Source organism: Acanthisitta chloris, unplaced genomic scaffold (assembly GCF_000695815.1).
Source record: "Acanthisitta chloris isolate BGI_N310 unplaced genomic scaffold, ASM69581v1 scaffold33083, whole genome shotgun sequence".
NCBI classification, from domain to species: domain Eukaryota; kingdom Metazoa; phylum Chordata; class Aves; order Passeriformes; family Acanthisittidae; genus Acanthisitta; species Acanthisitta chloris.
In genome coordinates this window covers 10,754-23,792 of record NW_008663776.1, presented here as the reverse complement: position 1 = coordinate 23,792, position 13,039 = coordinate 10,754, and the positions used below count along the sequence as shown (strand labels likewise).

Genomic DNA, 13,039 nt, shown 5'->3' with positions numbered 1-13,039 from the left:
TCCTATGAACATGTCTGGCAGTGTTGCAGTGGCTGGTCCTCACTCACAAGCTCTTTGCTTGTCCCCTTCTCTCCCAAGCAGGACTGCCAGGCACAGCGCTGCACATCAGCAGCTCTCCACCTTCATTAGTGTAGCCCATGCTTGTCAGAGAATAAACCTTTCTTGCTGAACTACTCTGGAATCCATCTAGAGTGCAGTGTCACCTTTCCAGGTGAATCAGCAGCATCTGGGAGTAAAGGTTGCAGCCTTCTCACTTGTGCTGCTGTTCTGGTCTGCACAGGTCTCTGCAGGGAGAGCAGCTCACTAGCTGGCTTGGGGTGTGGAATGTGCCCTAGGAGCCCAGGAGTTTGCTGTGGAGCAGAACATAGCTGCATAGGGGAATTTGTCCATACTGCCTGTCTGTACTTTTAGGGCTTGTCACAGCCATCACAGTTCTGTTCTCTTTCCCAATGGAGACATCCACCCAGTGGCTCCTATATCTCTGGGAATTGTGTGCAGTGGAGGGACTCTTCTGTGTAAGTGCTGATGGAGAGAAAGAGCCTGGTTCTGTGAAGTTCTGCTCTGTGGTGAAGTGTCAGAGCCCAAGAGAGGCTGCTCCTTCCTCCAGTGAATTAATCACTAATTTATTCTGAGCTGAGGGATTCAAGACAAGACAAAAGGGAGCACTACAGCTTAAAAACACTCTTAGTTTTAAAGCACATAATCCTGCTCTCAAAACATCCCTGTGGGAAGACCATTTCAGCTTACTTTATTACAACACTGTATTTATCCGTCACACTGTGGGTAACTGCTTCTTTGTATCCTCTTGGTGTGGGCTTGCTTCAAGCTTGGCAATACCTGAAACGCAGCTGTTTTACCTTAATGTTGTCTGCACAGTTGCCTTTTATCCTGAAAGCAACTGATTGAATGAGACGTGTTGGTGTCAAAATAAAGATGTCTTTTGGCCAGTTTAATTGATTTGCACTAGTTCAGTCTAATTTACAGAACAAACCCATGAAAATGTACCAGAGATGGTAATGACTTTAAAAAAAGCCACTAAGCAAATGAAATCCCTTATCTGCACCTCTGGTTTTAATTTTGTTTTAATTAAAGGGGTAACCCTTCTCCGTCTATTTTTATGCAAGTGGATATTGCTTGTGCTATTTCTTGGCATTGCAGGATATGAAATATTATTTCCTCTTTTTATGGCTTTGTTGGTGCTCATTTTTGTAGCATAAAGTTATGTAGATGCCCTTAAATTTCCCAGTTTTAATTTAGAATCCCCTGAGTTTTATTTAGAGAAGCAAAAGGCCAATGTTCCTCAAGACAGTAAATTTGGTTGAATGGCTGGTACAGAACCCAAGAGGCTGTGACTGCCTATTGCAAAGGGCTGGATTGGTATGAACTTTTAGCCTGTTTCCATTTAAATTCCTCCAAAGGACCAGCTTTCTTCCCAGCAGATTTCTGCTGGATTTCCTAGTACCTGCTTTCCTTGGAATCCAAACTCACATCCTTTTTTTGCCGCCAGGCTTGTGTGGTTGGATATGCAAGGAGTAGAGCTTGGAGGGTCTCAAGGCTTGGTGAGACAAAACCATCATGTTGATCTGATGTCATGTTGGTGATGGTCATGCTCTGAGCTTGAGGTCAGTGTTGAGATCTCTGATTGTTCCTCCCAGCTGACACTTCTGTGGCGTTATGAAAGGACCAAGTGGCACAGGTCTGATTAAGGAACGTAGAGCAGTGGTCTGAGGAGCATCTACGATATGGAGATGTTTCTGAGGTCAAAGTATGGTCCTGATTGTTGTTTCTCCAAAGTGAAGCTGGACAAAACTGAAAGGGGATTGTTGTGTTCTTTCTGGCCAGGAGAAGATGCAAGATATCTACTGGCTCCTGCAAGTGTGCATCCGCACCATCGAGCATGGTGACAGGACAGGCTCACTTTTTGCTTTCATGCCAGAGTTCTACCTCAGCGTGGCTATGAACAGCTACAGCGCACTCAAGAACTACTTCAGCCCTGTGAACAGCATGGAGGAACTTCCAGGTGAGGGGGTGGGAAGGCCTTGCTAATTCTGACCTGACAGAATCTAGAGCATGCCGCATCATTATGGTGACATAATAGTGGGCATCATCCCTTCTGTGCCATCTTCTGGTCGTGATGTGTTGCACCAGTGCATTGTCTGGGCTGTGGGGCTGGTGCTGAGGCTTTTTCCTGAGTGACCTGTGGTTGCTGTGCTCAGGCAGGGAGCCCGTGCCTTGCCCAAAGCTGTTGCAGGGCTGGCTGTAGTGAAAATCACTGGCACCTATGGATTTTGTTTCAATGGTGGTACCAGGAATGGGCTGAGATGCTGGAAGATATGATTGCCTCAGCAATGCATGCCACTGCCTTCTGATTTCTGTTTGGGAGGAGATGTACCATGAGTGCAGGAATTGGGACTGCTTTCAGATTTTTCTGGGATTTGGGTATGTTCTTACAGAGATGACCACCACCCGCATGAAGGCAGGAATCTGTGCTTAGGTGGATTCTCTCTATGCAAGTTCTGTGCTTTCCTGGCTAAGTGATCCCACCGAGCTCTTAGCAAATAGCTCTGTGCTTTCCATGAAGGTAGGAAGAGATTCTGTTCCCACCAAGATGGCACAGCTGAAGCATTCACATCCATTAAATGGAGGCTGTGCTTGCCATTCAGACAGCAGCAGAACTGAGTGGCAGCAGATTTCTTCAGGGCCTGCAGGCTGGACATAACTTTTCTGAATAGATCTTGGGTGTTATTCGTACTGCTTAGCCTCTTTACACCAGGCATAGGAATTTCGAGACCACGGGGCTGTTGGCATGACCCAGCTCCTTCATTGTCTTTACAGGCTATGAAGAGACCCTGATGCACCTCGCTGCCATCCTGGCCAAGCATTTTGCTGACTCGAGGATTGTGGGCACAGGTAAAGCTGCACTCCTCTGCTTTGGGATGATAATATTCCAGGCTTGGCTGGCCCCACTGCCAGTGGCTCACCAGACTTCTCTTGGGATCTGTGCTCTGAATCTGTTGAGTGCTTTATGCCTTCACATGCAAAGTGAGGCTGGGCACTGCCCTTGTCTGGTGTGTCCTGTCTGTTCCAGGGCTAGATACATGACCTAGGATACCCTTTTGAGAGCAGGACTCATGTCTCAGCTACTTGCATGTCCAGTCTGAGGTTATTCCTTAGCTGCCTCTTCACGTCAGCTGAGACAGTGCACCTCTCTCTGTGAGGGTCAGTCCCTCCCAGCCGCTGCCATTCAGGCGCTTCCTGGTGTGCTGTGTGTCCTTGGGTGCCTGGCCTAGTCCCTTCTCATTCCTCCTCAGACATCCGGGACTCTCTGATGCAGGCGTTGGCCAGCTACGTCTGCTACCCCCACTCGCTGCGTGCTGTAGAGAGGATCCCAGAAGAGCAGTAAGTGCTGCCCTGCCTGTTCCTGGGGTGCTGGAGCAGGGCTGGGGTGATGGCAAGGCTGGGTTGGGGAGCAGATGGGCTGCCAAGCACCACTGAGGGTCCAGGAACTGCAGCAGGATGCTGGAGTTGATTTGGGAGCCTTCTATCACCCTTATACCAGTGGCTTTGCTCTGCCCCAGCTCCATGGTTGTGTCCTATTTAATCTGCTGTTCCCAACCCCTGTGGACTCACCTATGTCCTTGTCTGGCAGGCGGATCTCCATGATGAAGAACCTCCTGGCTCCCTATGAGCAGCGACCCTGGGCACAGACCAACTGGATCCTTGTCAGGCTGTGGCGGGTGAGCATCCTGCATCCCTGCGCCTCTCAGCATTTAGGGCTGGTGGGACACTGAGCATTTCACTGTTTGGTAAGGGTAAAACCCAACTGCTTTTCAGCCTCTAAGATCTTTCTTTATCTCTTTTGCTAGGGCTGTGGCTTCGGGTACAGATACACACGGCTCCCACATCTGCTGAAAACCAAGCCTGAGGATGCCAGCCTCCCCAGCCTGCAGAGTGAGTGAGGCAAGGGGTGGGCACACAGGGCTATGATGGGTGATGAGGGAATACCGGCCTCTTGCCTAGCAGCTGTCCCTGCTATGGACCAGGCCAGCTGGTGAGATGGCTGCTGGAGTAAGGTGTTCCTGGACAAATATCTAAGCCTGTTCTTTGCAGCTCGGCCATCCCCAGCTTCTCTGCACTGGCTTGCGTGCTGGGTGTTGTGTTAGATCCATCACAAGGAGGGGTTCTGTCCTTCACGGGAGAGGAGTGAGGCCCAGGGCTGCATCCTTTCTAGAGTTTTACCCTAAAAGGTGAACCTGGGAGAAGGCTGTGTGATGTCCACAGTGAGCAGCTGCTGTGGGGAAGAGTTGGCAAGTGTGCCAAGCAGCAGGTACCTGTGAGAGGGAGTGGGTGCCCATGGAAGCAGGGCACTGGACAAGATTGCGAGCAGGGAATGTTCTAACCTGGCATCTCTCAGAGCCTGGCAGAGCCTGTCCTATGGCACTGCAGTTTGGTTCTTAGCACCGTCAGTGAGTGGTTCCTTGCCTCCTTCCTTGCCATCCTCGTTGTGGATGAGAAAGATAGGCGAAAGAGGAGGTACCTTTCTTGAGTTGAAGAACATGTCCCCAGCTTCGTCATTGCAGGGTCTGGGCCTGTCTGGATACATACCTGTTCACCCTCTGCTCTGGAAAAGGCTTTGTGCCAGACCTTGCTCCTGGAGAGCTGCCAGGGATGGGGACAGAGGGTGCTGCAGCCTGGCAGGGACAGGTGGCACGTGGAGGTGCACACTGAGCTCTGTCCGGTGAGCTGGCTGTCTCTGTTTTAACAGCACTCTTGTTCTCTTTCTCTCTCCCGCCCATGGTGCCCAGGAGATCTCTCTGTTGCTAGTTTCCAGAGTAAGTTTGTCATGTGACCCTCTCTTGTCTGGTGAAGTAGCTTTAGAGAGCTCCCTCCTTCCCCTCTTCTGTTTTCTTTGAGGACACAGCTTCACACATGATTGTTTTTCCTCAGTTCTGACCCTGAGAGAAGCCAGAGGGCTGGTACCCTTGTGGCAGTGTCTGAGGCTGCTTCATGGACCCATTCTTTGCACCTGTTAGAAAACCCTGGTAACAGGGTTACCTCTGGGGCCAGAGCCCTGCTGCAGGCTGTGCCAGCCTTGGGTTTCTCTTATCCTTGGAGGGTGATGGGGAAGCCCTGGTACACATGAAGGAGGAGCCTCATGGCTGTCCCCTCACACTCTGAGGCAGAAGCAGAGTTTCTCAGTTACATACATCATGTGGCTCCGCACAGTCTGAGCCTGTAGTGGGCTGGGCTGGCTACTAAGGACTTGCTCTTGGGATTGCTATTTTAAGGTTCAACCAATCAATAATGAATGCTGATTTAATTGAAGAGGGACAGGGGACTCAGAGGTGTCCTTGAGATGCTGCCCAAGGAAGGAAGATGAGATGACCCCCCTCTCCTTCCCACCCATCAGTCTTCACCTTGTTGCAATTTGAGCACTGGCAGGGACAATGGGACAAACTGCTGAGCTGAAGGAAAACCATTTGTCTGGGTCTGCTTCTGCAGGCCAGTCTGAAAGGAGCTTGGGCAAGTGCCTCTGGTGCTTCAGCCTTCTCCTGCTCTGGGGATGCTTCCTTGGAGGACTCTGTGCAGGTGGGAAAGGTATGCTGGTGCTGCGTTGCAATATCACAGAGCACAGACCACCTGGTTTCCTACACTGCCTTTTGCCTATGCTCACCAGTGGTGAGCAATGGACAGCTGCCTAGGTTAGCCCAGGGAGGAGGAGACAGGTTGTCTGTATCCCTGCTTGCTCCCAGAGTTGTTCCGTAGCCTTGGTGGCACTGCACAGCTCTCCTGCACACAGGATTCTGCCTCCGGATTGACTCCTGAAAGCTGATGGGACTGTGTTCAGAGCCAGGGGCAGTTCTGGTTAGCAGCTGCTGTAGCATCTTGTTTGCTTTCATTGTGGCTTGTAGGCAAGGCTAGGTGTCATGCACACCAGCAGCAGCGGTGGTGGCCCTGCATCAGGCCCAGCCTAGTTTGTAAAAGCAAGAGCTGCAGGCTGGCTTCAGGTTGCAGAACAGGGCTCCTCTGCTGCAGGCCTTCTACCCACGCACCCATCAAGAGGCAGAGGGTAGGTGGATGAGACCATGAGATCATCTAGTTGAGCTGTTATGCAATGGGGGTCAGAGAATTCACCTACATCTCCTTCCCAAATCCAGAAAATTGCCTGAGGTCTTACAGGAAGAGATTCTGCCTCGATCTGACAACACCAAAAACATCAGCTGGTAGTAGTTGTACTGTCCAAGCCCTTTTGATGGTAATTCCTCACCCTTAGAAATAAATGCATCATTTATGATTCCTGATGGGAATCATAGAATGATTTGGGTTGGAAGGGACCTTTAAAGATCATCCAATTCCAACCCCCTGCTGGGGGCCGGGACACCTTTCACTAGATCAGATTGCTCAGAGTTTCATCCAACCTGGCCTTAAACATTTGTAGGTATGGGACATCCACAGCTTCTCTGGGCAGCCAATGCCAGTTCCTCATCACCCTCAGACTAAAGAATTTTTTCCTAAGATCTAATCTAAACCCGCTCTCTTTCAGTTTGAAACCATTCCCCTGTACCTAACCTCACCTTCTGTCTTCCACTGCTGCTGCTCCGCCTTTCTCTGCTGGGTTAAACTGTGCTTTACAACACTTGGTACACAAGAAGCGCTTGTGTACTGGAGTAAACTCACTTGGTGGTCCTTTTAATGGTGAAAAAGGTGCAGATTCTGTGCCTTATTCAGAAAGGGGTTTTGCTTTTCTGTAAGCCCTGCAGTGTGATCACCCATGCGATGTTTTCAGCAGCCCAGAGGTGTCAACGTCATGCTGTCGGGAACCTCTGCAATCTGCCGGTCACAGAGCCAAGACTCACATTAGCCTGTTTGCCAGCACTTTGCTTTGGAGGCATACACAGGTCCCAGGTGTGCCTGGGCCATTCTGATGCCTTGCACTCAACCTTATTGATATCTCATCCCTTGAATGTCACCTGCTTCCTTCTGCCTCACCCTGCAGCCTTCTCTTTGATCCTCTCTAAATTCATCTTTGAATTGGCACACTGACATAGATCGACTGCAGGAGCTGTTTCATTGATACATCTGGATCCTTTCAAAAACTCAGGTTAGCATTGGGTGAAGCTGCTTTGCTTCTGAATCTGGTCCATTTGGGGCTTTCCCTCTCTGGGCTCCCAGCTGTAAATGCGGCAGTATCCAAAGGCCCCCTCAGGCTACTGACTAAGTACTCAGGCTACTCAGGCTAAGTCTCAGAATTAGCCCTGTAATAAATCTTGCTGGGTCATTAGCAAGCTATAAAGTACATAATTACCTTTGTGTGATGACAGTACATAACCCTGCTTCTCTACCATTATCTAGTAGGAGCACTTATTGAAGGCTTCCACTTTGTCTGCATTATAAATTTTTAACTTTCTCTAACAATGGGCCTCTGCTACTGTTAGACTTTCTCCCATTTCTACTTCTATTAAATAATTTTGCTAGATTTGTCTTCTGTAGTTGAAGAAAGTTTATATTTAGCATGGATGATTTTTATGTCTTCTCCTTCTATTATCCATTTTCTCCTTGTTTTCATCTACCACTGACTATGTTTAATTACATTCACTTTACCTTTTTCATTTTTAACTTACGTCTTTGCTTAGTCCTGGTCTCAGAGAACATTTTGACCCAAGTGTTTGCTGAAGCACTGGGGCTTTCTGATTCCCTAGTAATCTTCTGAAAGAACTCTGTGTTTTTATTCACTGTTTCCCCGACCTAGACTTTTTTCCCCTCTTAATTTGCTTATATTTTTGCAAGGAAGTCTCTGTTGCGGAAACATTGGACACATCTATAACCACTTGGTTCCATGCTCTGTTGCCCCCATTAAATATCTGAGGTCAAAATTTCTAGCCTTGGAAAACCACCAATTTCTGTTCCAATGACTGATGTTTATGTGTCGTAATGAAGGCTAAGCCAAGATTGAGTGGCTTTTGTATTAGGGAGGTACAGGTTTCAGAAGTACTATTGACATACTACGGCGAAGATCAAGAAAGTAACCCCGTCAGTGAGTATCCACAGACTCCCTGTGAAATGACATCCTTGTCTGCAGTGGCACGTGGAAGGGATGTGACATTGCCCAGGAGGGCAGTGGTAACTGAGGTGGGTGGGAATGCCTCAACAAAGGTGAACATCTTGCAAATGGAGATGAACACAGCACCAGGACTGTGTTTCTGGATACCACTAATGACTGCTCTGTGAATAACCTCATCTGGGAACTCAGGCATGGGATAAAACTGCTCTTGCTGTGTTCCAGGACTTGTTCCTTACGTTGCTGTCAAAGAGTAGAGGTGATCTCAGTGTCTCTAAAGTCAGAATCCTTTTCAAAAGCCAAGGAACTCCACTGTTTCCTCATGTTAGCTTAAGCCTTAAATAAACCTACTTAACTGTGGAGAAATTTGTCAAAAGGCACCAGTTTTTAATGCTCTGATAGTCTGGCACAGTCTTTGCCAGCATCAGGGAAAGCATTTAAGAACTCAGAATTTGAAGTTTGGAGCAAACTCATACCACTCATTGTAAAAAGACCATGAGGAAATAGTCATTGGCTAAAATCAGGATAAAACAAGTTATTACAAGCCTAAGAGCATCCTTCAAAAAGCCAAAGCTGCCTGTAAATGAGGTAAACTTTGGCTGGACAATTAATTTTGAGATCTGTTCTGACTTGAAATGTTGGTAAAAGAGGCTTTGGCAACTGACCAGCAGGACAACATGCAGAGCTCTTCTGCTTTGGTACTTGAAGGCTAGAAATGGGTTAATATGTCAGTAGTTTGAATAAAAGAGCAGTTTTTGCATGTTGAAGGGAGACTGGGGAAAAGAAGGCACAAAAGACTTAAACTTGCAAAAAGACCTTGTAATTCTGAATGTCTGTGAGAGAAGATGTAGATCAAATTCAGCTTTGTCAGATGTAGAGTGGAGAATGAGAAGGGAATGTGTGGTTGAACTGACAACCGAGTGTAATCTCTTGAAAAAAAAGTAGCTGGATGCCCAGTCCCAGGAACAAATTAAACAACAGCAATTTTGAGGAAAGGGAAACAGAACAAAACCAAAACCACGTTATGCCTTTGTGCAAATCTGCCACACACTTATGGTTTGGATGCTGTGTGCACTTTTCATTCTAATTCTGCAAAGAAAACTTGGGAGAACTGTTGAGGTTCAGGGAGGGATGGCAAAGGGGACAAAAGATGTGACAGTTGCTGTGTGAGAAACGGCACTGGCTGGGCCTGTTCCCATTGGAAAAACTGTCAAAGTTCTGAAATCATGGCTTGCTGGAGGCAGTGACTGAGAGCAGCATCTCACTATCTCTCCCACCAGGAGGGAGTTGCAAAGGATAAATATTAACAAATAAAGTGAGCAAGAGCCAAGCTCCGATCCAAATTCCTCCTGCTGCACAGCACTGAGCTGTGGAATGTTGCTCCAGGGTGCAATCAATGCTAAAGGCTCACACAGTTTCAGAGGACATTGGATAAGAAATCCCAGAGGACCACTACATATGTCTAGGAGCCATGTGTAGCCAAGGGCTGGGAAAGTACTTGTGGGCGGGAGCAGGACATCAAAGACGCTAGTTGTGACGAGATCCCTCCCAAAGATGTGCTTTCAGGCAGGGTCAAAGCCAGGGTGCTGGCCTGCCTGGGATGATAATGCTGTGTGAGACTCTGTGTGTCGCCTCCATAACATCAGAAGATCGTTGCAGATAATAATTTTACCTGTTCCCATTTGAGCTGACAGTCTCCTGCCAACCCTCTCTGGGTTTGCTAATCCCAGCCAGCTCTCTGCCTGTAGTTATGCCTTGCTTCTTGGTCCCTAGGGATGTGATGGAAGTTGTCCTGTGTTTCCTTTGTCTATGCTGATCCTTTGAGCAGGCTGCAACCCCAGAGACCTTCCCAGCTAGTTCCTCTGGGCACTGCAGTGCTGGTGCTGCCAGTTTCCACCTGATCTTACTTACTAAAAGCCTCTAGTAGAGGGAAATGTACTTAGATTGGGTTTTTTCCTTATAGTTGGTAAATCTATTCAGGTTTCTCTCTCCAACCCCTGAATTTTAGCCGGTGGTTTGAACTCTGTTACTCTTCCCTCACAGTGTTGAATGTTTTTGTAAGCCTCTTGCTGAAAGCCCTTCTGCTGGTGAGAAGTCCCACTTGTTCTCTCTTCCTTTCCCTGCCCATCCGTAGGGAACAGTGCCCCACACAGCCATGACAGTGTTTCCCAGCTGCTGGGTCTGACCCCGTCTGTGCTTTTGATAGTGAGAAAGCCTAGAGACAAGGTGCTACATACTGTGGGGACATGTCTGTGCTCAGGCTGAACCTCGCTGGGGAGTGTGGGCAGCTCTGTCTGAGCCTGCCAAGGGCAGAGCCAACCGCAGTTCCATGCAGAAGCCTCTCAGGAATGGAATTTGCTAGGTACCTTCCTTCCCAGAGGCAGACAGACAAGCACAGCCACATGAGGCTGCCACACTGGTATCAGGAGCAATTAGTGACCTTGGGCCTCTGCAGAGCTGAGCAGGAGGGATGCTGAGCTGCAGAGCAGTGCTCCTGTGAATGCAGGCAGCAGTGAGCACGCAGGGCTCTTCCCTGATTAATTCAGGCTGGCATTGCAAAAAAGTGCTTGTAGGCCCAGCAAGGGAGATGCCTGCTTTGCATTGACTCCTGGTGTTCTGCCATCTCTGCTCACTGTAAGGCACAAACCCAACATTTCCCAAGCCCAGGACCAGACCTCCAGCCTGCCCATGCCCCCCACTCACGGCCACTCCAGGCCCAGGCCACTGAAGCTGTTGCTGTCTGGTTTCAGAGCCATGTCCCTCCACCCTGCTGCAGCGGCACATGGCAGACCTGCTCCGCAGTGACCGTGACCTGGCGCCCAGCTTCCTCAACAGTGTCCTCAATCAGCTGAACTGGGCTTTCTCAGAGTTCATAGGCATGATTCAGGAGGTGAGTGTGCCACCTAGGGATGTGGGGCTGGCACTCAGTGAGTGCTGTGTCCTACACACAGCCAGGCAAAGAAACAACTATTGGGGCTGGGCATGCAGTGGTTACTAGCATGCACAGGAACTGAGCTGAGCTGAGGGTCATGGTCCTCCACTTGGGAAGGGACACCTTGATAAGCTGTCTTCATTACTTGCCAGATCCAGCAGGCAGCAGAGCGCCTGGAGAGGAACTTTGTGGACAGCCGCCAGCTGAAGGTGTGTGCCACCTGCTTTGATCTGTCGGTGAGCTTGCTCAGGGTGCTGGAAATGACTGTCACACTGGCGCCGGAGATCTTTCTCGACTGGAATCGCCCATCATCAGAGCTGCTGCTTCGGAGGCTTGCCCAGGTAGCATCCTGTAGTGGGGTGTGAAGAAGCAGCATCTGAAGGGGTATGGGGGCCCCTCTGGCTGCTCTTATGCTATGCTACGGTAGTTAAAGCTGCTACAGCAAATCCAGCTGCTGCAGGACAAGTGGTGCTCCCTAAAATCTTGACATGTCAACTGCTCTCCTCCTTTGCAAGTGGTCTGGCCACAGCTGATTTCTACCTCTCCTGGAAGGCAGAATGATGGCTGCTTAGATCATCCTTCAGAGGGACTATGGCCAGTGAATGCTGAATTCACATGCTACGGTAGTTAAAGCTGCTACAGCAAATCCAGCTGCTGCAGGACAAGTGGTGCTCCCTAAAATCTTGACATGTCAACTGCTCTCCTCCTTTGCAAGTGGTCTGGCCACAGCTGATTTCTACCTCTCCTGGAAGGCAGAATGATGGCTGCTTAGATCATCCTTCAGAGGGACTATGGCCAGTGAATGCTGAATTCACCTGTGACTTGCAGTGCCATGAAATCTGGAAAGGAGGTGTGGTACATCTGAGCAAGGAGCTATGGAGAGTATAGGTGGCTTCACAAGGGAACACCCCACAGTGTTTGGGCAGGCATCTTGATCCTTTGTCCCTCAGTCCTAGAATATGGTACCAGACATCTCCACTTCCTTGCTGAGGTGACTGGGACAGCCCCATTCCAACTCACAACACCCCTTGGGCTCCAGTGAATTAGTCTCTGTTCTAAAGCATGAGGAACTCTGGAAAGCCCTGAGGACAGGCTGCTCTTGTATGAGCTGGACTGGTGGAGAGCAGCAGTGTGTACCTTACCTGTACCCCAAGGGTTGAGACTCAGGGCTCTGAGCAGATGAATCAAAGCAAGACATAGTGGGGTCTGGTACCACAATTGTAAAGGAAGCAGTCAGCCTGGGATCTGTGTAGGGATCACCATGTGAGGAGGGAAGTGAGGGACCCTTAGCAGGTGGCTTAGGCAAGCTGGGGAATAGGCAACAGAGCAGGGTGCTGCTATGAAGCTGTGCCCCACCGCTGAACATGCCCATGGAGGGGTGCAATGTTCTGCTCTTGTGCTTTGGGTGACAGGAAGAGGGATGTTGTATCTGAGAGACAGTGCCCAACTTGCAGCAGTTGTGTCATGCCTGGAGCCATCCCCGCTCATCCCACTGGGGGTTGGGGTGAGAGCTAATGGTGGCTAATTAAGTGTCTTTACAGTTGATTCCTTCTGTGCTGGTCATAGGCAGAAATCTCTGCCTGTGGTGATGGTCTGTCAAGCAGAGAAGCAGATTGCTCTGTGCTCACCCCATGCTTCAGGGCTGGTAGGTCCGTTCTGCTGCCAGCTGCAGGAAGGGCAGGACCTGGACTGTGCTTCACCCTGCTGACACTGCTTTTGCCCTCGGCTGCTAGCTCACTCTTCACAGGCAGTGGCTATCCTGGGGACTGTAGCTTCTGCTTGCCAGTAGCTTTTATCCACGGAGGTATCTTGGTTTCTGTAGGTGGGAATTCAGATTTAGGTGGAAGATGCTGGCATTCAGTGTCTTAACCTCAGAGCGACTCTTCACTGGGAGGTTTTGATCTGGTACAATGACTGTGGTGTGGTGCCACCTCCTTCCATGCCAGGACCAAGCTAGGTGTGTGCTGTGAGCCTCCCTCTGTGCATCCACCAGCTGTCAGGCCCCAAGCCCAAACTATAAGAAGATCATGCTGCTCCAAAGTCCATCC

General features: G+C 49.5%; 1 protein-coding gene across 1 annotated transcript in view; it reads left to right on the top strand.

Moving 5' to 3' along the window:
• Positions 1 to 13,039, top strand: part of RNF123 (ring finger protein 123) — a 33,292-nt gene that overhangs the window by 19,262 nt on the left and 991 nt on the right. Inside the window, exons 26-33 of the mRNA XM_009071097.1 lie at positions 1,843 to 2,020; positions 2,836 to 2,910; positions 3,312 to 3,399; positions 3,650 to 3,737; positions 3,867 to 3,951; positions 10,810 to 10,949; positions 11,144 to 11,332; positions 11,425 to 11,439. Of these exons, the coding sequence (XP_009069345.1) occupies positions 1,843 to 2,020; positions 2,836 to 2,910; positions 3,312 to 3,399; positions 3,650 to 3,737; positions 3,867 to 3,951; positions 10,810 to 10,949; positions 11,144 to 11,332; positions 11,425 to 11,439 (858 nt within the window). The remainder of the gene's footprint in view (positions 1 to 1,842; positions 2,021 to 2,835; positions 2,911 to 3,311; positions 3,400 to 3,649; positions 3,738 to 3,866; positions 3,952 to 10,809; positions 10,950 to 11,143; positions 11,333 to 11,424; positions 11,440 to 13,039) is intronic.